Source organism: Perca flavescens, chromosome 1 (assembly GCF_004354835.1).
Source record: "Perca flavescens isolate YP-PL-M2 chromosome 1, PFLA_1.0, whole genome shotgun sequence".
Lineage (NCBI taxonomy): Eukaryota > Metazoa > Chordata > Actinopteri > Perciformes > Percidae > Perca > Perca flavescens.
This window is the reverse complement of record NC_041331.1, coordinates 21,217,618-21,241,964: the sequence shown is the minus strand read 5'-3', so window position 1 is coordinate 21,241,964 and position 24,347 is coordinate 21,217,618. Positions and strand designations below refer to the sequence as shown.

The following is a 24,347-nucleotide window of genomic DNA, read 5'->3' as shown; positions in this document are numbered from 1 at the left end:
AGCCAATTACTTTGACATTAATGTGGGTCGAGCGACTCTGCTGGAGTGCTGTGAAGAAAAATGATACAAAATGAGGTGTGGGCTGTTGGATTAACCAGAATGTCAGTGAAGTAGGTCATGTACTGCCTTTTTCAGAAGTGATAGTAAATTATTAGACAGCAAGATATGTCTTCAGCTCTTTTAGTTATAAGTCACTAATGGATTAAATGCATTAGGGTATTAAATAATAAAGATAATATAGATCTGTTTATTCAAGTTCACACATACAATACGTACACATTATCAATAAATGAAAAAAAAAAAAAATCAGTGATTAAATAAAAACAGGAGGTCTAAGACAGGGCATTAAAGCATCCGCAGACCTGCTTGTATTCCCAAACCAAAAGCACAAACTTAAATGTAGTTAGTTCTGCTACATCAATCATTCAACAGGAGGACAGGCTGAATCGCATAGAAGTAGGCATGTAAGATGAAAAGTTATGACATGCACCTTCAGCATGAATTACAGTGACATGAAGGTTTAAAAAAAAGTGGTAAATTAATAATCAGCTCCCATTTGTAAAATACAATAAAAGCACCTTCTCACTCTTCTAAAAGCCTTGATACAATGGTACGACTAGTCATGTTAACAGCAGTAGGCTGTGGCTGTTGTCTTTGAATGCCGACCATATCAATTATTCAAAGTTGCTAATAGCAACTAATTTGTGCCAATAATTAATATGGTAAGGTTTTTATCATTTTGTAAGGATTTTCTCGCTTTGTTGAGTCTTGAAATATTGTTCATAATGATAATGGAACACTAAATGCTCCACTAAAACCCAAATTAAATAAACTCAAAAATTAACAAAAAGAACAAAATAAATATATTTTTGTCTTTGAAAGATTGTATACATACTTTTTATATAGTATATCTGGAAAGAAATTCAATAATTCTAGCAGGGCTTCTATTCCATTACTTTATTGATTGATTGAAGACAGTTTACTCTCAAAATATCTCAAAGAGCTCATGATATGTCTTACAGTTTTCGATATCTAAAGGTGCAGGTAATGTCTCTTAAAGCTCTAAATGGAGTCTACTAATTTTGTATGTTGACATGAATTGAAGTAAAGCAACCAGAAATTGTCTTTACATATGCATCATCAAAGATAGTAAATTACTTGGAAAAAACAACACTTTGATATGCTAGAACAACCTATTACCCATTTACTCTGACTCACGTTTCAGGCTTTGGAAATTCTGTACACATACAAAAAAACTGAATATATTTTTTATACATATCCAGAAAGTTAGAACTAATAATAAGTGCAAAAGAGTGTTTAAGAAGTGAGGGTGCCGTGGGTCACAGCTGTGCCCGTTGGAGAAGACAGCTTATCCGGCTAAATACAGCTTCCTCACAGTGTGTCCCTGCCAGAGTACCGTCTACACTTGTCTTGTTGCTCTGTTAAATGGAGAAGAAGAACAGTAAGACTCTTAGTACTTTACTGCTCTTTAACTAAAGGAAGAATGCACCGATACACTTAAGGAAAAAAAAAGTCACTCGGGAGAAGCAGGAAACTAAAAGGGTCAGTAGTTTATATTTGTCAAAGCAAATATTTTTACTATTTCATATGCATCATTACATCAGAGCTCTCTGCAGTCAACCTGAAAGAAAATGGAATGTATACCTCTGTCTGCTTAATGAATTATGAATAGGTAGTTTGGACTAAACAATTTATGCGATAAATGAAATTTACAGGCTTTTTCTAATCTTGCAATCCAGCATCTCACGTTTTATCCTAGAAGGTAGTTTTTCTACTCAGGAGTTTTTGCTAGTTTATAAAACATATTATTTATAAGACATATTATCACTTTTAAGCTGTCATGGCAAACGTTTTATCAATGTGTTACAGTTGCTTATTTACACATACAGCAGCCATGGGGCTCTGTTTTTGGTCTCCACCAACTCCTCATTTAAATACGTGGCTCTTTAGCAGATAAATGCTCCACTATGTTCACCAGCTACTTGCTAACTCTGCTGTTTGGTAGTGAGCAGGTAGCATACAGTGGGTTTCAAAGTCTGCTGCATCCGAAAACAACACTTTGAGAGTGAACAAAAACAATTTAGGTTTGGGCTGTAAAACCAACACAATGCATTAAAAGACAAGAGCCGAGCGGAACTGCAGAGGTGGGTGATAATTCTCTGTCGGTTTGTTACCTACAGTACTCATTTGACCCATTGTTAATGTAAAATATTGATTGTGCCAGCTTTAAGGATGATGAAAAACAGATCTCAGTACTAAACATCGCAGGTAGATGAATACCGACAATATTAAAGACAAAGAAAAGATTACATAATGCATGACACATTGTAGCAGACATGACATTTTTGAGCAAAGCACTTACTACACAATATTTCACCAACAGCAACCTGTTCTGGTAACAGATGGACTGCATAATGTTTTTCTTACCTAACTTCACCTGCTCAATTTCTTCAGACTCCTCAACAGCTACAGGTTTCAGCAGCAGGGCAAAAAACACAGCAACGCCTAGGACCTGTGAACAAAACAAGCCACAAGAAAGAAAATTATCTTACATGTAGTCATATTATCCTTTATCTGGTGTGGCATGCTGGAAAGAATATAGTTTTAAGTTTTTCCGTATTTACCCACCTTGAGAGGCTGCAGTACAAAGATGCTCTGGAACAGGGAGAGGCCCAGAGACATGACCCACTTGATTGACTTTTCTTTGCCGTAGTACAAGCCAAACACCAGAGTGAAGTAAGTGGATAATCCACTGATGGACAGCAACAAGAACCAGCCCAGGAACACACACCACCAGGGCAGCCAGCAGCTCGCCTTCTTCTTCTTCTTCTTCTTTAAGGGAGGCGGGCTGGGCCAAGGAGAAGGAAGGAATGAGAGGAAAACACACACAATGTTCCAGTCAAATAAAACCAGAACTACTCTATACAAATATTTCAGTTGTTATGTCTGTGTGTCGGCTGGAGTGCTGACCAGTAGGCCAAGTGGCTACTGAAGACCATCTCAGCCTTGCGAACCAGCAGGTTTGTGAAGTTGAGGGTCTGCTGGTACTCCTGTGGACTCGGGAAGTGCTTTTCATCCAGTTTCTCCAGGCACATCAGGAGGTGACAGAGACCAGCCAGAAGGAACTTGCTGCAGTACACCCAGTGGGGGTCACTCTCACTCTCCCCTTTGACAGGATTACATACAGCCCAGCATGCCATTACATTTCTCTGCACAGCATATACACTCCAATGCTCACTTTTTTAAATTAAAGTGCTCATATTATGCTCATTTTCAGGTTCATAATTGTATTTAGAGGTGATATCAGAATAGGTTTACATGGTTTAATTTTCAAAAAACACCATATTTTTGTTGTACTGCACATTGCTGCAGCTCCTCTTGTCACCCTGTGTGTTGAGCTCTCTGTTTTAGCTATGAGTGAGGCATCACACTTCTATTCCTTTGTTGGGAGTCGCACATGCACAGTACCTAGGTAAGGACTACTACCCAGTCAGAAGCAGAGCATGAGGGCGTGCCATGCTAGCAGCTAGGCGAGCATTATAACGTGTTACAAAGTGATGCACGTTCGTCACAGAAGTAAAGGCTGGACTACAATAGAGCTGTTTGGAGCAGTTTGTGAACAGTGTTTTCTGTTTGAGATGGTAAGTCCCTTTCGGGTGGACTTTGGGCTTTTTCACTTTGTAAACCTATAACGTGCACAAAAAAGATATATAACACAAAAACACAAAAATAAAAAAAACACCTTGCATAAGCTGGATGAATTCATGCACCCTGTCCAAAGCAGGGTAGAGGTCAGCGGTGGACTCCAGCCTGAGCATCTCTGACATCTTGTTTCTCGGACTACTGCTCACCAAAGAAATCACCTTCTCTGTGTCCTAGGGATGTTCGAGGGATGCACAAAAAATACCAATATTTTACAATATAAAGGTCAGCAGACGTTAAAGCCGCACAGGGCACCTGCAGTAACTGCAACATAAACTGAATGGGAAATGTGTTACTGGGCTTACAAGGTCAGTGATGAGGCAATCAGAGTAATGCACAAATCACACAAAAAAAAGTGCTAAACACAGTCACACCTTTAGAGATTACATCATGCAAAACACACCTTCAGAATAGTTGGTATATTAACTGCAGGGGGTCTTAAGTTCTCCTCAGAGTCGCCTTTTTGAGATTTTGAAATCACGCGAGGTCTGATGCTTCGGAAGATGGTGATGATGAGGATGTTGATTGGAAACATGAGAAGACCACTCTCTATCCCCACCATGACCTCCTGCCAGGTGATTTGCAATGAACCTGGAAATACAACAAAAACAAGGACACAGTGTCAGTGATGAGAAGCAACTGAATTGGTTTCATGGCTCTCTTTAACCTAATTAAAGCTCTGATAAAGTCTGTTCACTATCCCTATGCCCAAGACCAAATGGCAAACTGACAAAGTTAGTGACTGACTGGTGAAAATTGTGGAGCATTTGGCTTAAGGGGCAGATATTTCCCTTTAGGAGTGGGTGGAGAGCGAAATGGAGCTAACAGGATTCAAGGACTACTAATGAAGGCTACCATTCATTCTTTCTATTGAACTATTACCAGTCTATTAACAGTAGGCTAATTCATGTCTGATGCGAGTCCTTTGAAAACATTTTTTTATTATGTATTAATTGTTATGCTCTTGTCAACGGAAGGAGTTAAAAGACACAGTGAAGGTCATCAGCTCAGGCAGCTTTCTGTTTGCCTCCGACCTCACTGCGGATGAGTGTTTCTATGCCAACCAGCTGATTTTAAAAGAAAACAAAAGCCCCAGTGTAAAATGATAAATCCCAAACACACACACACACACACACACACACACACACACACACACACACACACACACACACACACACACACACACACACACACACACACACACACACACACACACACACACACACACACACACAGGCTGTTACCATGCCTGAATGCCTGTCAGTGTTAAGCTTACTTATAACTATTATTACTTTCTTTTGCCTGCAGGTGGCGACATCAACATGTGTACCTCCGCAGCATTTACTGTTACCATGCAGAGCTGGTCAGAGACTGACTAAACAGCTCTCTCGTGTAGACATTCTGCATTCGGCTAAATGTGAATGAGTGAGTTAATTAGATAAAACCCAGCTACCATGTCAACATTACGGAAATGTTTGTAAAGGGGGCTCTAGTTCCTCATCCCACACATATTCATTTATTCTGAGGCTGTGCTGACGCCTCCACAGTTTGAAATGCTTCACTTGCACATGTGGAAGCAGAGGTTTTGGAGATAATACATTATATCAAGGGAAAACCAACAGCCAATTAACTTGATTCTCAATTACATCCTCCCCTACAGCTCGGAAACTGTCTCCTACCTTTTATCATTTCATTCAAAACTTTGAGACCTGAAGAAAACCTTTCATTATATTACAATTTAGATGTTTGGTAGGTTTTACGATCAATACAGTGACTTTCTTATGCAACTGTAGGTTTGTTGTGTAAGTGACCTTATATTCTAGAAACATCTTTAGACACCTATAACACAATTATTAACAACCAACAACAACACTGATGAAATTAACATAAATATTAGCTTTCCCTCTTGAATGAAACCTCACACTTCAGGACATGAAGCTAATCAACAGCTAAAATAATTAAAGACTCCACAATTCACCAATCTTGAAGACTACTGGCGAGTTCATATCAATGGGAATGTTCCAGAAGGCGATATTAATGGCCATGGTGCAGAGGAGCAGGCTCATGCAGCAAGAGACCCTCTGGGCACGTGTGAACGGACTACGTGAGGGAGGATCCACTATGGACACCCAGATGTGTTCATCCCTGAAGCCAGTCGATGTTCTGCTATGGAAAATATTCCTGGCAAAGAAAAACAGAAACCCAAAAATGACATTTCCTCAAGAGCTGAGTTTGTTTATTTCAGCAGTGTAAAGTGGTCTGACCTGAAGCTGGCAATCTCGTTGTTCTTGGCAGCATTGAAGGTTTTCTTTGTCATGTTGTCTCCACGGTCAGCACTCAACCAGCAGTCACAAAAGAAGTGAATCACATGTCGTGTTTGGAGGTCTTGTACAGTCACCTTGTTTATATACCTTATTATAAGGGGAATTCATAAAACAACAAACATTAAACGTTTACCATAAGAGTAATTTTATGTGAGATATGCAGATGTTAGATAATATTTAAGCTACACTGGGCAACTTTGCAAAGAGGGAGCAGCAAATGGTAGCACAATTAGAGAATTTTATATACATATTATGTATGTTGTGTATTTTATTTTTAAGTTTCCATTTACCACTTACTGTACACATGGATTTCTTGACAGTGGGCGAAGCTAATATTAAAGCTAGCATCAACCTCCGATACATTGGTCATATTGGAAGTACTACAGCACTGCATATTGCCCAAAGCATTTTGTGCGATTCTTTATGACCAATTTCCTTTCTATATTATACTGTAGCTCAGATATATTCTCCTCAAAGTGTGTGTATGAGAACAGTATGCTGAGAGTGGTATTTAATGAGAAGTGTTAACAAGGTAGTGTTAAATGATGAGACAGGCCTGACATTTCAAAGTGTCACTGTGAAGAAGCCAGCAAGCTGTCCTGTAGAGAGGCAATAAAAGCTACCTGTACACAGCTCTACTGTAACAACCCTGTTTACAGTTTTACAGTAAGACCCACCAATTATTCACATGTCCAGTGTAGAGCTGAATAAACTCAGGCATAAAAAACTACACAACTATGTAAAATTTCACGTCAAGGTACAACCTAAAAAAGAACCTGCAAGTTAACTGAATTTATACTTGTTTTAAAACAAATCATGCCATTTTCAGAAAGCTGCCATGGACAACTATAGGAAATTAGCGTTTCTGTATATCTGAAAAACTTCATTTTTTTTTATCACTGTGCCCTGCTCTGGAATAGTACTACATGTATTAATTGCTTCCCTAGTACCATGATGGGTGACCTCCAGAGTTGTCGTGCTGAAGCCTGAGGTTTTGCACTTCGCCCAGTGGGTAGGGGGTGGCCAACAGAAACATATCCACAGCTCCTCTCTCAAACACAGGTTTCTCAGGATCTGTGAGGATGTGTATGTCACTCTCGCCATCTGAGCCAATCAGCTTCACTGTCACCTACATGACAGCACAACAAACAGATGTAACAGCACTGGGTTCATACATCAGTGACCTGAACCAAGATTGTGTAAAGGACCACACTTTAGTGTCATAGTTTAGTCCATTTACTATAAATTGTGTAACTTTACATAACTACCAGGTCATAGATTTAAACTAATCAGTGCATTTTTAATACTTTCATACTTGATTTTTAAAAAATATTTAACTTTTTTATTAAATCACACCTCATTTTTGCCCTTCAATGTATTCACATTCAGTTATTACCTCTCTATATAGTGATTATTATTGTAAGTGGCTGGGTCCAGCATTCTGATGCATTTAGGTGTTGGTGCGAAGTTTGAACATCAAAGACTTGTGAGTTGGCCCAAAAACTACTTTAATTGTTAAAGAATACGTTCACAATTTTTCAAGTCTGTCTGAAAACAATAGTCAGGTGCCCATATGACTGTTGAAAAAGGTTTTGCTTGCTGTAATCAGTCCCCCTGTCTATATGGACTGTTGTTCATATAAGCCCCTTACTATTGGTTTAAGACAGACTTTAAAAATTGTAACCCTGTTCTTTAGGGTTTATCCCAAGTTTACATTATCCTTTTCACAATGGCTATGTTTGCTTGTTGCCTTCTGGATTAGATTTTATGAGAAGATACATGTGAATGCAATGCTATTCAGTTAAACTCAAATGTTGTGGCTTCCCTCAGCAAAGATTTAAAAAGAATCCATGCTTTCAACATACTAAAAATGTTTAGCATCAACTATTTTCATATTGTAACTTGAAGTGAACCAACTAGCACTCTGAGAAGTAGGCGAAAATGCATTAATCTGAAGTATACACAATTTGTTGTAAACAGGCTTAAACATACAGTATGGATCTTTAAGCCAAGATGTATGGTAGCAGTAAACAATAGTAAATAGGAACAAACCATAATTCTGTCAATGAAAGAAGACTCTTACATTGGCGGTGGTCCCAGCATTCTTGCGATGGCCAGTTTGGACACCGATCAGATAGTTGTACTGAGCGCCTGGGTGGTTGTCTTCCAGCAGAGTCATCTTTCTCTGACAGTTCAACATAAAACATGGTGGTTCATAAATAAGAATGTGTTGACAGGTGGAATGAATATGAATAGTTTGGTTTCCAAACAAAATATCCACCATTCCAAAAAAAGGACATTTATGGCTTAATGTTGGGAGACGGCACACTTAAAAATAGCTCATAATTAACAAGAGAGTATGCATTTTCCTAATGTGGCTGGAAGATTACTCGTAGCTGAATACATGGTAACATTGGACTGTGGGTTAAAACCAGTGGTGGAAAGTAACTAAGTATATTTACTCAAGTACTGTACTTTAGTACAATTTTGTACTTGTCCTTTATAAATACAAAATATAAATCAACTAATAAAATAAGTTGTATTATTATGATTAAGTAACCCTGCAGGATATGAGAAATTAGCGCTAATACTTGCGTAGGCTACTTTTACTTTAGTATGATTTAGAATGTAGGATTTATTTTTACACTGAGGTATTGCTACTTTTACTTAAGTAAAATATGCAAGTACTTCTTCCATCACTGATTGAAACATCACATAGTATGAAACACACATACAAAAAGACGTCTTATGAGAGCTGTTAGGAGAGACTGACCTTAGAGCGTGCCCTGCGGTCGGCATAGCAGGCCCACAGCAGAGTGACCAGGTAGAGCCCGAAGAAAGCGCACAGCAGTGCCAGCACCACATAATTTTGAGACAAGGTGGAAAACAGCTCTGCTGTGCGAGAAAGGTCCACGTAGTTTGGCATCACAAAAAAGGAGCTCCCAAAGAGGGTGAGGTGGTTACACAGACACTGTGTTTGTTCTGGAGTGCTTTTGTCCCCCACCTGAGATGAAAGACAGCACATCACTGATATCGTCAGTTATGGAACTACTTCTCTCTTTGTTTTCATATTTAATTGTACTGCTAAGTCCTTAATTATTCTCATTTGTGCATCTGTCTAGGAGATTGTGTTATGTCTTAAAATGTCTGTAATTTTATTGTATGTCTTGTATCTTTATGTTCAGGACCCCAGGAAGACCAGAGGCACATGTGTGTGCTTCTGATAGCAATCCTTAAATAAACTAAACTAAAATGGTGCTGCTAGAACATTTCTGCTCATGCAGGGCCAAAGTATCCAGGTGAAAACTCACCCGGCAGCCCTCAGTGCTCCATGTCTCATTCGCTATGTCCCAGTACAAGCACTTGCTCATAAAAGAAGTGATCCTCAGCGTCAGACCTGGCTTCCAAGTAGAATCGAAGAGTCCAGTGTCAACATACCAGACTCCAGGTGTATGCTGTAACATCTTCGGGGTTATCATCCAGCGATAGCCTCCTGTTGCAAAAATCAGCCAACATATGACTTCATACCAATATACCAATAAAATATTGTCTCTCCTATTCTAGACAGTGTTACAGGAACTCAGTAACTACACAATCAGAGGTTATGGTATGCAGCAATGCCTGCATGTAGTGGCAGTTACTTGTTAGGTTCAAGGTGGTTGTGTTGCTGAAATATGTATCATTAGGAGGTGACCCTTGAGACAACCTAAGAACCAAGGACACATTAGCACTGGACTCCACGCTGAAGAAGATGGTCATATTAGCGTCTGAGACGTTGATATTGGTCAGCGCTTTTGTGTTTTTCTCCAACACAACGGTACTGTTCATCAGTATTGAAGCATTTGGACGAGGCAAAAAGATCTAGAAAACCAGAGAGAGCAAGTTAGTATTACTAAAGAATATCTTAATCAAGCAAAAACATAGCCCTGAATCATATTTTACTATTTAACAATTAAGAAGAGGTATTTTTCCTCTAAACAATAAAGTTGGCAAATTCGACAATGTTCTGGACAAAAATAGATTGCGTGAGAAAAAAAAAATCTAATTTGAAACAGATGTGGGTACCCTATACTGTCTGCCTGAAGGGAGTTTTTCAAATACATTAAACAAAGGATGTGACCACGTTTTTGTCCCCAATTTGAAACAGTAAATTCTTCTGTTTTGTGTTTTTTGTCACTGCTTACTTCACTGTGGATCTGGCAAGGGTTAGTGCTCTGATAAACAAGGTGTCACTAGCTGCTTCTTTTCACCTGCCAGCGAAGAGCTTCACTCTCTGTGCAGTCGCTCTGATGAACCTTTCTAATAAAACTGGTTGTTTCCTGGTTCATGTCATGTGACATGTTAATCTCACCTCTGCCAATTTCAAAATTGCAATAACTGACTCTATGGATTAATCATGGTATTAAATTATCTGTATTGTTCTGCAAATGTCACATTTGCTTGCCACCTACATCCAAAAATTAGCACTATTGTACAAATGACACAAATGATACCCAATTCTCAAATTGGTTGTACCTCTATCATCTCTGGCAGGTTGGCCAGCTTTATGTCTGATACTCCATTATTAAGTATGAGGCTGCAAACAGTTCCTGAGATGCTGTTATTAGATGGATGGGGATTCTGTGAGAATACAGCCATCTAAGAAGGAGAAAAGCTCTGTTGAAAAGACTGTAGATGACAACAAAAACACATACACATGACAATAACACATACACACACACACACACACACACACACACACACACACACACACACACACCTGAGCGATGATTGTGCTTTGTGTTCCAAGCTGAGGCTGAAATGCTGCAAATGAGGGGAGTTTGATGAACACACCATCTTGCTTTGAACCCAGCACAGCATTGCCGAGGTCAGCAGGTGTGTAACTGAAAGGAGGGAAATCACATTTAGAATATACTGTGTAGCAGTTTTTAAACATACTTGCTGACATTTTTATATGGTTAAAAATTGCAAATGTGTTTGCAATACCAGAAATACCAGACGAGTGATACTCTGAAAGAAAATACCTACGTGTTCTGATAGATGGTGCCTGTTGGGTACCTGATGACAATGCTCTGTTTGGATGATAAACCCACCAGCATTGCGACTGTCCGAAAGATTTCAAAGACCTCCTCAAACAAAGACTGGAGAGGGGGGGGTGGGGGGGGGTGCAACATCACCTGAGTGTACCAGCCATAATGATGACAAAAGTGAAATGCTGTCACAGTACTTACGGTAGGGTTCGTGTTAGTCTGGATGTCACATTTGGTCAATGAGAGAAGGAGGATGCCACTGCTACAGTTGATGATGTGACTGATAGTGTCATTGCTTTGCAAAAAAAAATCTTTAGCAAGGTTTTTAACGCCATTCAACAAATACTGAATGAATTTGTCCTGAGAAAGGAAAAAAAGGAAAGGAAAAAAGAGAAAAGGAAAAAAAAAACATTAAAGAAATTAATGACTTAATCTCTCAGCATAAAAAAGGTGAATAATGCAACAACAATAATGTAACACTTTCCATGAAGTGAAGGTACCCACCCTGTTGTCGTTTGTTGGCTCCCCTACTGTCGTTTCCATTCGCAGCAGTTCTGCATCTGCTTCCTATGTCAGAAGAACAGCACTTGTGAACTTGGGGTATTATTAACTACTATTACTATTCAATGGGTTTCATGATTTGTGGGTCAAACAATCTGTATGTGAAATTAATGAGGCATCTCTCACCAGGAGAAGTGTGTGAATGTTTGAAACAGACAAAGCCATGGCATTTACATCCCTTTTTGGTCCTGAAATCAAAGTGTGTTTGAGATGTAGAGAAAGTAGGAGAGGCAGATACACATCCCACTTCTTACATTCCCCACTTTTATTGTTGATGCGACACATAATGTTTCAATTCAACTTACGAGATCTGGTTGCAGGACTAGACACGATTGTGCTCTGCTAAGAAAACAAGAACAAAACTAGCATGAAAATTGAGTCTGGATGTTAATACAGCTTCCTACCGACTGTGAACATTATCTCTTACCTTTGTGTTTGAAGAAGACCACGCATCTTTAAAACAAGAAGGAAACTTTGAACAAACAGCATATTGCATGTAAAGTGAAATTAAAAGAATTAAACTGTAATAAACTTCACTCAGTTATGAATGCAAGAGAAGAAAGGAAGACAGAGAGACAGAGAAAAAGGAAAGACAAAAGGTAAAGAAGGACAGAGTTAAAGTAAGCTGTTGTTGCATACTGTGGGTGCAGAGGAAGCCTCGTCTCTGCTTGCAGTCCGATGTTTTGATGAGCTTAAGAGGATTCAGCTTCATGTACGTGCAGTTCTCAGCATTTACTGTTTTGCCAAAAAAATAAATGTGTGTGTACATAAACACACAGACATGTCATTAGAAAAGCTTAATTTTTGGGACATTGCTTTGAGCTACAATTGCATTACCCTGAACCCAATAAAGACAAAAACAAGTAGGCTGACTACTACAACTATTGATTAATCTGTTATTTATCAACTAGTCTATAAAATGTGAAAAAGAATGTAAAAAAAGTCAAATTGCTTGTTTTGTCTAACCAACAAAATCACAACATATTTATTTTGTGATATATATCAATGATATAATGCAAAGAAATGCAGCAAATCCTCATATTTTAGGAGCTGGAAGATATGTTTTATCAACAACAACAAAATTGTTGACCCCTAAATTCCTAAATTTTTCTAATGTGTACTTAATTCTCTTTGAAATATTGAATAACCTTTAGCCACAAGGCCTCTAAAATTGACTCAAATCAAACAACCTGAAAAAAAAAACTGAATGTGCTTGAACTGTCCACCACTTTGCATGTAAAGATTGTGACAGGTCTCGAACATACACTGTTTCATTTCAATGATCACAAGTGAAAAACACAATAAACTGTAAAAAGAAAAAGAAAACTCACATAAGGTGGGTTCCTGGTATTGCCCTTGGACCCCCTTCCCTAGCCACCAGGTGAAGTTGCCGGTGTTTCCCTCTCTGGTGATGTTCTTTAGGAACATTTTGATCGGGCTGTTCATCACCTTCAGGAGCTCCCCTCCTCGCTTTTCACAGCTGCTCCTGGCTTGGGACCAGGTTTTAGATCCCCCAACAAACTCAAAACAGACATTTCTGAAAACAAATTCACACCGCGCAAGGGAGTAATTGCCTGTATAGGCATCAGACGTCTTTGGTAAAGATAGAAATCCAACTGATATCCACAAAAAGACAGAGGTTTGAAGTAACATGCCCATAGTTATAATAATGTACAGAGCTAAAGCACATAATGCTGCAGGATCTGTTGCTGGAGCTGAGCAAGATCACTTCCGTCTGTCACATGGAAATCAGAGAGCTTTCTCCAGAAAAACTCTGCATATGTTCTCAATACATTAGGAAAATCACTGCAGACACTCAAACAAGATGCAAAGTAAAGTTGGCATCACCAAAGTTCACAAAAGCTGAACCTGCCATACTGACCAAGGAAATGTTTTGCTGTTAACATGAAAAACTTACTGTATCTTATCATCATATGTATTACAATGATATATTCTTAATATATATATATATATATATATCTTATTCTCAAACTAAATCACCCTAAATAGGCTACTCAGTGCCTTCACTTCGTCTCTTGAAAAGCAAATTTACTAATGGCCAACATCTCTGCATCTCTATTTAGCTTTTTACAACCCATGATGGAAATATCGCGAGAGGATGTATAGGAAGTTGTTGCCGCGTGTGTTTCATGTTAGGAAATGCATTCAATGTCCTTTAATGCAATGACAGCACTGCGACCATGGCGGGACATCTGAAGGTATTTCCACATACAATCTAATTTAATCTTTTTTGTAGGAGAATGCGATCATTTAGAAAGTCGCCACGAAACTTGATGGGACAGTTCTTGTTTGCTAGCTCGGTTGCTCCGCCCAAAAGTAACGTTAAGCCAGGAAACACTGCAGGTTAGCTTTGCTGTGTCTTTGCATACAACAACACACGCTGTGGAGTTTTATTTGAGAACTTGGGCGGTTATTGTAAGAAAACGGCACAAAGACAGATGTTTAGAGTTATGTATTTAGCAGTAGGCTATGCTTTTAGTAAGTCAGAGTAGCCTCTTTTTTTATGCTACTTTATACTTCTCCATAACAGGAATAGTGATATATGCATAATGAAAAGTATATACACTACCGGTCAAAAGTTTGGGGTCACTTAGAAATTTCCATTCCACTCCATTCCAGACACAATACCTGCTGCAGTTGTATTGTTTTTTTTAACCAGGGCAGCAGTTTTCAGATTACATTATTTGCTTACATAATTGCAAAAGGGTTCTCGACTGTTCTAGAAAGAAGTGGCTGAAGAAACACTTGAAATTCATGCTTTTTGGTCTAAACGTCATACCCAAATTAAAAGTGGTACAACTCCTATTTACTTTGACACTCAGGGGTGTGCCTGATATCATTGGAAAGGGGATTGATGTGGGTTTGTTTGTGTATTTGAGTGTTGTATTTTGTAGTTTTTTGGCTTTTTTATTTGCACTTTTCAAATAGAAATAAAAAAACGCACAGACATATTTGTAGAAAAGAATTCATATAAAATCCATTTTTGAGTCTTTTAGCTTCTGAATTTTTTTCTGTAGTAAGCTGAGACGTGGCTAATGCTGTGTTGTCTGTCACCTGTCAGATGTGTTTACAGCAGTTTATTTTAATAATTTTACAGATTTATAACTTGGACAGAAATAAAAAATCTCCATTCTAGCCTCTGTAACTCTGTGTCAGTAAGGCCTAGAATCACCCTGACACAACTTGAGTGTTTCCTTTCCAATGATATCAGGCACACCCCTAAGTGTCAAAGTATATGGGAGCTGTACCACTTTTAATTTGGGTATGACGTTTAGACCAAAAAGCATGGAATTTCAAGCATTTCTTCAGCCACTTCTGTCTACAACAGTCGAGAACCATTTTGCAATTATATAAGCACATAATGTAATCTGAAAACTGCTGCCCTGATTAAAAAAAACAATGCAACTGATCTCTGCTGGTATTCTGTCTGGAATGGAAATTTCTAAGTGACCCCAAACTTTTGACCGGTAGTGTATGTATGTATATATATATATGTATGTATGTATGTATGTATATGACAGTTCTCAAGTAAAGTGTATGAAGATAAAGTAACGGTATTGGAAGCCAATATACAGCTACAGTGGATATTAAAAGTTTACTCATGCTTTGTCTGTTTTTAAATATATAAAGACAGAAATATCAACAATGTGAATGACAAACTTGTTCTGTCTTTAGTGTGATCTTCCAACAAACAAAAATCCAGAGAACAAAACAAGTAGTTCCCTATTCCCTAGTACACCCTATCTATCCTATACTCTAGACCTAGAGAATGACAAACCAGCATACTGAATGTGAGTCTGACAGCATCTTCCGCCTCTAATTAACTCCTTAAGTAACTTAACCTGCATCTTTAAAGCAGCTATAATCAACATTGGAGCCAGATATTCTCTTCAGGAGTTGGTAGAGACCATAAACAGAGCTAAAACAGCGTAAATATTGGATTTACATTCACCAGTTGCAGAAATACAACCCCAAATGAATGACTATGGTTTTGTAACAAGTTTACTATATCAACTTGATGATATGTCAGTTATTCCAGGTTTAAACTCATTGACTTGAAACACATAAGGCACAAGCAAAGTCCCTCCCAACAACCTTATAAAAAAAACACAGTACAAACTTATTGTGAAAATTGTCTTACTACAAAGTAAACGTGAATGTTTTTATTGAACTACTACAAGTCTATCCACAGTCATTTATGTGTGATGTGAATCCTATAAAGACAATTGAATGCATTCATTTTTAGTGCTTTGATGCATTTATCATTTTCTTGTGTACATTGTACATTTGGGCGAATACAATGATTGATGCTCTCGTCCACAGAAGCAGTTAAAAGACGCAGTGAAGGTCATCGGCTCAGGTAGCTTTCTGTTTGCCTCCTACCTCACTGCAGTTGGAGATGAGCGTTTTTATGCCAATCAGCTGATGCCCCTGCTGCAGAGGATTGTGGGGGCAGAGACGGCACATGTGTTGGCAGTGAAGATGATCGGTCTGGGTCTGGTTCCTCTAAACCGCTACCAGGACCCTGCATCATTGGTAAGTATATAACCTTACTTTCTGCTCACAATTTGTTTTCCATTGATCCTAGACACTTTACGACTTTGTTTTGTTTGTTTTTATCTAATCTAAAGGAAGTGAACGTCCTGGGATTAAAGTTCAAAAACCCTATTGGGATTGCGGCTGGCTTCGACAAGAATGGAGAGGCCATAGACGGGTTGTACAAGGTGGGTTTTGGCTTTGTTGAAGTTGGTACGATCACTCCTAAACCTCAGGAGGGGAACCCCAAACCACGTGTGTTTCGACTCACTACAGATCATGCAATTATTAACAGGTAAGTTTTTGATACACTTTTGTCAAAGGGATAGACATTGTAAGGGTGTGCTCAACTGAAGATGCTGATTTTTAGTTGCTTGCTTTATTGTAGAATTTTCTTTTATCAACCATGCTCTGTAGATTAATGCCCTCCTTTTATGTAACGTCTCACAAAGAGCTTATTCAGTTTATATAACAGGAAAGGAGTCACATTAGTCTTAGTTCATGTTAAAATCCTTGAGACAGAAAACGAGCAGGACACGGTAATGTAGCTGTACAGTATAATGTTCTTTATCACATCGCTCAGTGTGCTTAAAGAGATTATGCTGCCTACAGGTTGGCTACCAAAGGGTTCACATTTATAAAGCTGTGAATAAGAGTTCATGGGTTTACCTCTTTTTCTTTGCAGGATTCATTTGCAACACAGATTTTAAGGAGCGAAACAAAGGATAGCTTTATATTCATTCATAATACACACTCAAATTGGTTATTTATGTTAATTTATATTTATAGTGTTGAGTTATTACAAGAGCGAATTCACCTGGGAATATAAATCTTTGCCAGAGGCCCTTGAAAAATCTGATTTAAATGATTCCATATTCTATAGATATTTTTATGTTAAGGTTGTAATATTGAGTGACTTAATTAGGTGTATTCTAAGGATGAGCTAGTTAGCTATCATTTATACAGCAGTACAGTATTTGCACAATAAACTCTTAAGACGAGTGCTATATCTTCTTAGTTCGTACATATGTATCACTAAACAAACATGTATAATGCAATGACAACATCTCTCTAAAAATTGCCATTCACACAGATATACCAACAAATAAGAGTAAACCTGCCTGGAAGTTTCACATAATATTTACGTGTGTTGTCAAAGCAATAGAGGTTGTATTTCATAACAAGACGTGTCGTTCAAAGGATGTGATTTTATCATGATACTTTAACCCTGGCTGGAAGGAAGCCAGTACTCACATTCCTTAACAAGCTGAACTTTAATGTATTTTTAGCCCCAAAGGGGAGATTTAGTTATCAACATCTTCACGTCATTATTTATGTGGTATAGTACAGTTGGTTATCACTGAAAAGAAAGTGTAAAAGTTATTTTTCAATTTGTTGTTTGAGTAGCTTTTAAAATTATTGTTATTTGTAAGTTAACATATTGTGCGTGTGTGCACTTCTCGCCAGGTATGGATTCAACAGCTGTGGTTTGGCAGAAGCACAACAGAGACTGAAGTCTAGGGGAGACACACAGAAACAGAAAAGTAAAGGTTAGCAGGCAGCGACTTCTCATCTCAGTGGGAAAATTTCAACCTGTTTTTAGTTTTCCTTTTTAAACATTGAGTTTGCTTACAGTTTTATTACCATAATAAGTCTGATCTAAATTTGTCCTGTTTTTGCATTTATTATTTACTAGTCCCTTAGTTTGTAACAGGGAAGCCAAATACTAAATTGGGTATGTGGTTCAATTTTTCTATTTTGATGACCCTGGCCCTGTCCTTGTCTCACGTTTTATTGTGACTGATCCATACCTGCTTACAGCTCATTTAGCACATCAGCAGCCTCTGACCCAGTTGAGTCATGTTTGTCTGTGTGTGTCTGTGTGTGTCTGTGTGTGTCTGTGTGTGTCTGTGTGTGTGTGTGTGTGTGTGTGTGTATAGCTGGCCTTCCCCTGGGCATCAACCTGGGGAAGAACAAGCTGTCCCAGAACGCAGGGGCAGATTACTTGGAGGGGGTAAGAGTGCTGGGCCCGCTGGCTGACTACCTGGTGGTCAACATCAGCAGTCCTAATACGCCAGGTCTCCGGGATCTACAGGGCAAGGTTGAGCTCCGCAAGCTCCTACATACGGTAGGACTGTCTGAATGTTCACTAAATTCCTGGGTTGTGGTCCAACAGCAACACAAAAATGTAAACTCAATGAAAATTCATCATTTGGCTTTGTTGCTCAGCCTTTCCCCTTCAAAAATATTGAACTTGCATTTAAATTACAAATTAAAAAAGTCATCGTTATATACAGTAGATAAATCTTAAAAAATGTCTTAAATGACAATAAGAATCTTAATAGCATCTTAAAGGAACATAACAAGCTTACCAACATTATGGAGCAAAATTAGCACCACTAGCTTTTGACCCTCATAATAAATGCAAAAGAACTCCTTAGAAAAGACTAAAAAGGAGGAAAAAGTAATACATCTTGGGTAGGCCCAGCTTGCTGGCAGACTCAAACTCATTCTTGGTTTGAATTGACAGTGCAAACGTTGGGTTTTTAAAAAAACAAAGTGTTAAATTGATCAGTTAATCATATGGCGGTTTAAAAACTAACTTCACACAAAATCTACCTTCAGGTAATGTCCAGTAGAATCTCTGTGGTTTAGGTATGATACTGAGTGTAATAAAAAACTCAGAGTTCATAAATCCAGACCAAACTAACTAAAATTGAATTTGAATCTGTTAGCGGAATAAGAACTGGATTCATATTCTGTAAAATGCTATCAAACCCCATCGTAAGATGTATGTGAGGATTTGAAAGCATGTTTTTAATTGGTAAAGAGGATGCATTCAAGCTTAAATATGGTCTTAAGTGGCTATTTAAAGAAAGTAACTACTCTGTTTTTTTGTTGTTAAGCCCATCATCCATACATTTATGGGCTGAATTTTTAAGGTTTACAGCACAATAACTCTTGTTTCTGTCTTGTTTCCAATAGTTGTAGCTCTCTCCGCTGCTTTACCTGAAATACTCACATTCTCATACAATCTGCTCAGGTGTTGAAGGAGCGTGATGCCCTGCAGGGAGAACGCAAACCCCCGGTCCTGGTGAAGATCGCTCCTGACCTCACTGCCCAGGACAAACAAGACATTGCTGATGTTGTCACTGAGGTTGGAAGTTATTTGTTGCAGTCATTTAATTTCCTAATGTGGTCTTTGAGTGTATTGTATAACTTGTTTTTAATTTAATTTCATTATAATCTAATTTCCTTTTATTCCTTGAGGACTAATGTTTAAATTATTTTTTTTTATTTCTGCCATGTTTTACATTTATGGGTACGTACAACTTTAATTCAGATAAGATCGTGTCCCTTGCATCCGTAGAGTCTAGTTTTTTTTATTGGAGGGATAGAGATTTAATTTGTTTTTAAATGTAAATCTGGCTAACAAGAAAAAAAATACCAGAAAAAAATACTTTTCAGGTTTACGCATTCTGCTTTTATAGACATACATCTTGAATATGTAGTGTTTATATTTGTGTTGTTCTTTTATTCCTTTAAGAACCTACAAACGTTTCACTGGAAAAAAACTGAATTCAAGTTCGGGTCCTTCTCTGAGGTGACTGTACTGATAACTTGAGTCACCCAATATCGCATGCTCTTATGCAAACTAAATAAAACAGATATGGCATTAAAAATGGAAACCATTAAATATTTATGCTAACATTGATAAAAGGCTTTTTAAAAAAGTTTTTTATAAGTGATTTAAAAAATGTTACTGAATCCGCAAGCCTCAGATCCTCAGGCAAAGCTTTTTATAGTTAAAATTATAGCACTGTTAACTGATATAATGTTAGTTACATATTTAGGTTCCTTGTTGTTTCACAAGGTTTTTAATTTGGCATTTTATTTTGCACAACAATCTTATGGTTAATGAAAAAAAATAATTTACTTGCTAACTGTCGTTGTTTTGTAAAGAAATGTAAGATTTTGAGCTTTATTTTCTCCTCCCCTGATCACCATGTGTCAGATGTATTCAGTTTAAGGTCACTGTGGAGTTCTTTTACATGATTATGTAAGCCACACGTGTTTTTTGCTGCTTGATATCTCAGCTGACTGTTTTGCTATTGTACTCTATTGTATCTGCCTGACCAGAACACTGTCTTTAGTTTACATTTGAAAACATTTGGCTTCTCTCTTCCTCTCAGCTCTGGTAAACACTGCACTACTTCAGTAGTTTAAAAATTTTTTTTTTTAAAGAGCACTCTGTCTCTCTTTTGTTGCCATAGTACATTTCACATTAGAGGTCTTTAGTCAAAGTCACCTACATACATCAGTTCTGCTCCTGTAGATGCAGTCATACACATCACTCATTTCATGTTATCCTTGGTGTCTGTTGCAGCTCAGAGTGGATGGCTTAATGGTGTCTAACACCACGGTGTCCAGACCAGAGACGCTTCAGGATTTGCACAAGTCTGAAATTGGTGGGCTGAGTGGCCAGCCTCTCAAAGACCTCTCTACTAGCACTGTAAGAGAGATGTACAACCTCACCAAAGGTACTTATTTACATTTTCTGTACTTTTTCCGATCACCGGAGAATTAAGAAAGTACATATAAAATACACTTATGATTTTTTTGCAGGTAAAATACTAATTGTTGGAATCGGTGGTGTGGCCAGTGGACAAGATGCTATGGATAAGATCCGTGCCGGTGCATCACTGGTTCAGCTTTACACAGCTTTGACCTACCAGGGTCCGCCCATAGTGACGAAGATAAAGCGAGAATTGGAACAACTTCTTAAGTGAGTATGCCCGTGAATCGGAATTAAAGGGTTTTTCTTTTATAAAGTTAGGGTCAAATCTTTTAGTGTAATTTTAAAGACCTTTTTTAAGGGGTTCCTTTTTAATAACATTGGTCTTATTATTGGACCAATCTCCTTAATTTTCAACATAAATGCATTTTATTTTTTACAGAGAACAAGGTTTCAGCAGTGTATCAGAGGCAGTTGGAGCAGATCACAGGGGAGCAGATGGGTTGACACATGCGCAGAGTGTGCTGAAAGAGATGGTAAATGTTAACACAGACAAGCCGCACCTGTAGCTGCCATCTCCTCCGACCAGGCAACATGATCCTTAACTTTTCCTGAACTGTAATAAATGCAGAGTATTTGCGATTGTCCATCCATCCGCCCTGATTTTCAGGACGAGATATGGTCCGAACTGTTAGCTGTTTAAAACCAGGCACCAAATCTCAGTTTTTCTCCTTTACTTGAACATTATGGCGAAGTCCGTAATGAAAAGTCTTTGATGTTGTGTTGAGAAGGTGTGGTGCATTTGTAACTGTATTTCAGACTTTCATCTTTGTTACTTTGTAACAGCCAAAAAGACAAAAATCTGACATGATGTTATATGGATGAAATGGCAAAACTTGTTATCCTTAGTTTCAGGACCTGTCTAATACAGAAGTTGAAATTTTGACATTGTGTTAACCATCTTCAAATAGACGTTTCATACATGAATAGCTGAGTGAAAAAACCTTATGAAGACACATTTAAGATGATAATGCACAGAAAGAGGAAAGTCCAATCCCTGACAACTGACATAAAAAGATTTCCCTCATAGAACTGTATATTAAAGATATTTGTTCCAGTGTGGGAGATGCATAACTGGAGTAAAAATACTGTTATAGCATGAGTCATAACAAAAAATAAATAAATTAATTCTAGATAATCTGTGTCCTTTAACTGGAGCCTTGATTTGTATTATTTTTATAATATGGAATTATGACTTAAAGTGTGTGACAAAAGAGATTGTTATGGGCCATACAACAAAAGATACAATTTGCAACATGAGCCGCTTTCCGACCAAGTAGTTACAGGAACGTAGTTATAGGAAAAGTCCACTTCTACGCAGTTCTACTAACTACTCTCCCCCAAAACCGTTTTTTCCATTTGCATTCACACTGGCCGCATAGGGACTATAGGAGGGGTAATGCAATAAGAGTAATGCAAGCACGGCAACAGTCTTTATGGCGTTAAAATCAGAAAACAAATACACCAAAAAAGTATGAACTAAATACTAAATCTAATGTATATAGAATATTTGTCATAATTTAAACAAGTCTCCCGAAGAGAAACGGGTATCTCTCTCTCCTCTGTGTGTGTGTGTGTGTGTGTGTGTGTGTGTGTGTGTGTGTGTGTGTGTGTGTGTGTGTGTGTGTGTGTGTGTGTGTGTGTGTGTGTGTGTGTGTGTGTGTGTGTGTGTGTGTGTGTGTGTGTGTGTGTGTGTGTGTGTGTGTGTGTGTGTGTGTGTGTGTGTGCGTTTGTGTGTGTGCGTTTTGTGTGTGTGTGTGCGTGACGGCCGGACAGCGAGGTTGTCAAGCCCGCAGGGCACACTTATGGAGTTTAATTCCGAAAAGACAGTTAACCACAGGTTCCCGTTTGTCCAGTCGGAACACGAGAAAAAAAGGAGTTCTAGGAATTTTATGTTCTAGGAACTGCAAAAATCCCTCCGGTCGGAAAGCGGCTATGACTATATCCCAGACCCACCCACCCAAACAAAAATCAAGAAAAGATGACACAGTAACTACAATGTTCAAGACCATACAACAAAATAATAACAAAATACACAATAAACTATAGACCATATAATATGTATAAATGACGACACCATAAACCCATCATACACGTTAGGGGTGCGAATCTTCACTGGTATCACGATGTGATTCGATTACAACAACAATCGATTCAATATCACGATGCATCATGATGCTCCACCTCCTCAATAATATTATATAGTTCTACACATGGTTTTCATCAACACATTACCTTTTTAAAGAGATGTATTTGTTGTGAATGTACTTGTACAGTGTACCGCCCTTAGATTTCATCAGTTTCAGAGAACAGCACATGTTTAGGCGAATGAATCACACAGACTGAAAAATATGCAAAACAAGAACAAGGTTACACTGTGGAAGAGCTGCTGAGAAACATCTTCTGCCTGAACAGAGTGTAGTCAACTTATTCTTCCTAATCATCTGTAGCAGCAGCCAAAACAGTGGAGTGCTGTATGATTTAAGAGATTTTCAGCCTTGATAGAACTAAAATGACTTTGCTATGTTCCCAGCAGCAATAGAGAAAGCCCTTCAAGTCCTCTTCCCTTCAGCTAAACTCTCACTCTCCTCTGTTCTTTTTAGCTGTGGTTATCATGGCCTCCCACTGGGGGTAGAGGCTGCTGCTGTTATTGTTATTTTGGGGTTTTCCTCCCTTATCGACACATTGAGATGCCGTCATAGCCTATTACATTACCGCCTGCTAATCCCAGAATAAACAGCAGTCATTAGACATAGCCAGTGAAGGCAGCAGTACTGTGAGGATCAGCTGTGAGCTGCCGGGCAGCTCTATCCTCCTTCTCCCTCTCCCGGAGGCCAGGTCCAGACAGGCTTGTATTCTGTATGTGTTGTTACACAGGGAGGAGAGGTGAGACCTGGCTTACAGACAAGCACAACTTTAACTTAGATGCATGGTGTCCTCATAATACATCGATCATAGCTATGAGGCAGCCCTTATCTGTCCCAGTCTGAAAGCTAACATGAAAAAAAAGGTCAGGTCGTATATCATCTTGAAGGAGATGATATACGTCTATTGTATCTAGCAATATGCATGTATTCACGAGGTTCGAGAGTTCAAGCGTTGCTTTTCTATCACATACAGTAGTGTGACGAACCAACAGTAATAAGCGGTTATCTCTGGAGAGCAGAAGTCTTAGTAGTAGACATGCAGCCAGTGAAGAGGAGGGAATTAGTTCTTGTTTGACTGCAGAGGTAGAGAAACAAAGAAAAAATACAGCAGTGAATGAACATACAACACACAGTCTGATACAACAGAAATTGACTGAGGTCAGATGGCTTTCTTCTTATTAAGGAATACAACTACATCACTCTGTTAGGGCTATAGGAACCTACAGTAAATAGTTTTTCAGTTTTGAAATTGAATTTTGTATTTGAATTTCAGAAAATCCCAGAAACCAAGGTGATCTCCTCAAAGAGTTTTTTTAATCAGTCCAGAACCAAAGGCAGCTGACCAGCAGGTTGATATGTTTTATTTTTAGGGAGATGTCTCGACTATTGATACAGACATAAGGCATAATTTACAGGGGGGATTATAACC

At 38.4% G+C, this 24,347-nt stretch overlaps 2 protein-coding genes across 4 annotated transcripts; one reads left to right on the top strand and one right to left on the bottom strand.

The window, feature by feature from the left end:
* Positions 1-942: 942 nt before the first annotated feature.
* pkd1l3 (polycystic kidney disease 1-like 3) lies at positions 943-13,653 on the bottom strand. Of its 2 annotated transcripts, XM_028583260.1 has the most exons (24): positions 13,557-13,653; positions 12,970-13,175; positions 12,278-12,373; positions 12,066-12,091; positions 11,944-11,980; positions 11,765-11,826; positions 11,582-11,644; positions 11,279-11,437; positions 11,076-11,188; positions 10,807-10,930; positions 10,563-10,685; positions 9,689-9,908; positions 9,359-9,540; positions 8,821-9,051; positions 8,131-8,232; positions 6,998-7,176; positions 5,988-6,134; positions 5,702-5,904; positions 4,127-4,314; positions 3,764-3,896; positions 2,992-3,187; positions 2,650-2,869; positions 2,449-2,533; positions 943-1,439 (listed from the first exon to the last, which is right to left on the bottom strand). In XM_028583260.1, exons 2-24 carry the CDS (start codon positions 13,082-13,084, stop codon positions 1,393-1,395), a joined length of 3,051 nt encoding a protein of 1,016 aa, XP_028439061.1. In that variant the 5' UTR covers positions 13,085-13,175; positions 13,557-13,653; the 3' UTR covers positions 943-1,392. The 2 variants fall into 2 exon arrangements, with proteins under 2 accessions (XP_028439061.1, XP_028439051.1); XM_028583250.1 differs by lacking the exon at positions 13,557-13,653 and having other exon boundaries at positions 12,970-13,432.
* Positions 13,654-13,751: 98 nt separating this feature from the next.
* On the top strand, positions 13,752-21,830 carry dhodh (dihydroorotate dehydrogenase). 2 transcript variants are annotated; one of them, XM_028578173.1, is made up of 9 exons: positions 13,752-13,857; positions 16,053-16,195; positions 16,291-16,490; positions 17,663-17,745; positions 18,136-18,323; positions 19,239-19,352; positions 20,583-20,736; positions 20,822-20,981; positions 21,154-21,830. In XM_028578173.1, exons 2-9 carry the CDS (start codon positions 16,085-16,087, stop codon positions 21,278-21,280), a joined length of 1,137 nt encoding a protein of 378 aa, XP_028433974.1. In that variant the 5' UTR covers positions 13,752-13,857; positions 16,053-16,084; the 3' UTR covers positions 21,281-21,830. The 2 variants fall into 2 exon arrangements, with proteins under 2 accessions (XP_028433974.1, XP_028433965.1); XM_028578164.1 differs by having other exon boundaries at positions 15,983-16,195.
* The last annotated feature ends 2,517 nt before the right edge of the window (positions 21,831-24,347 follow it).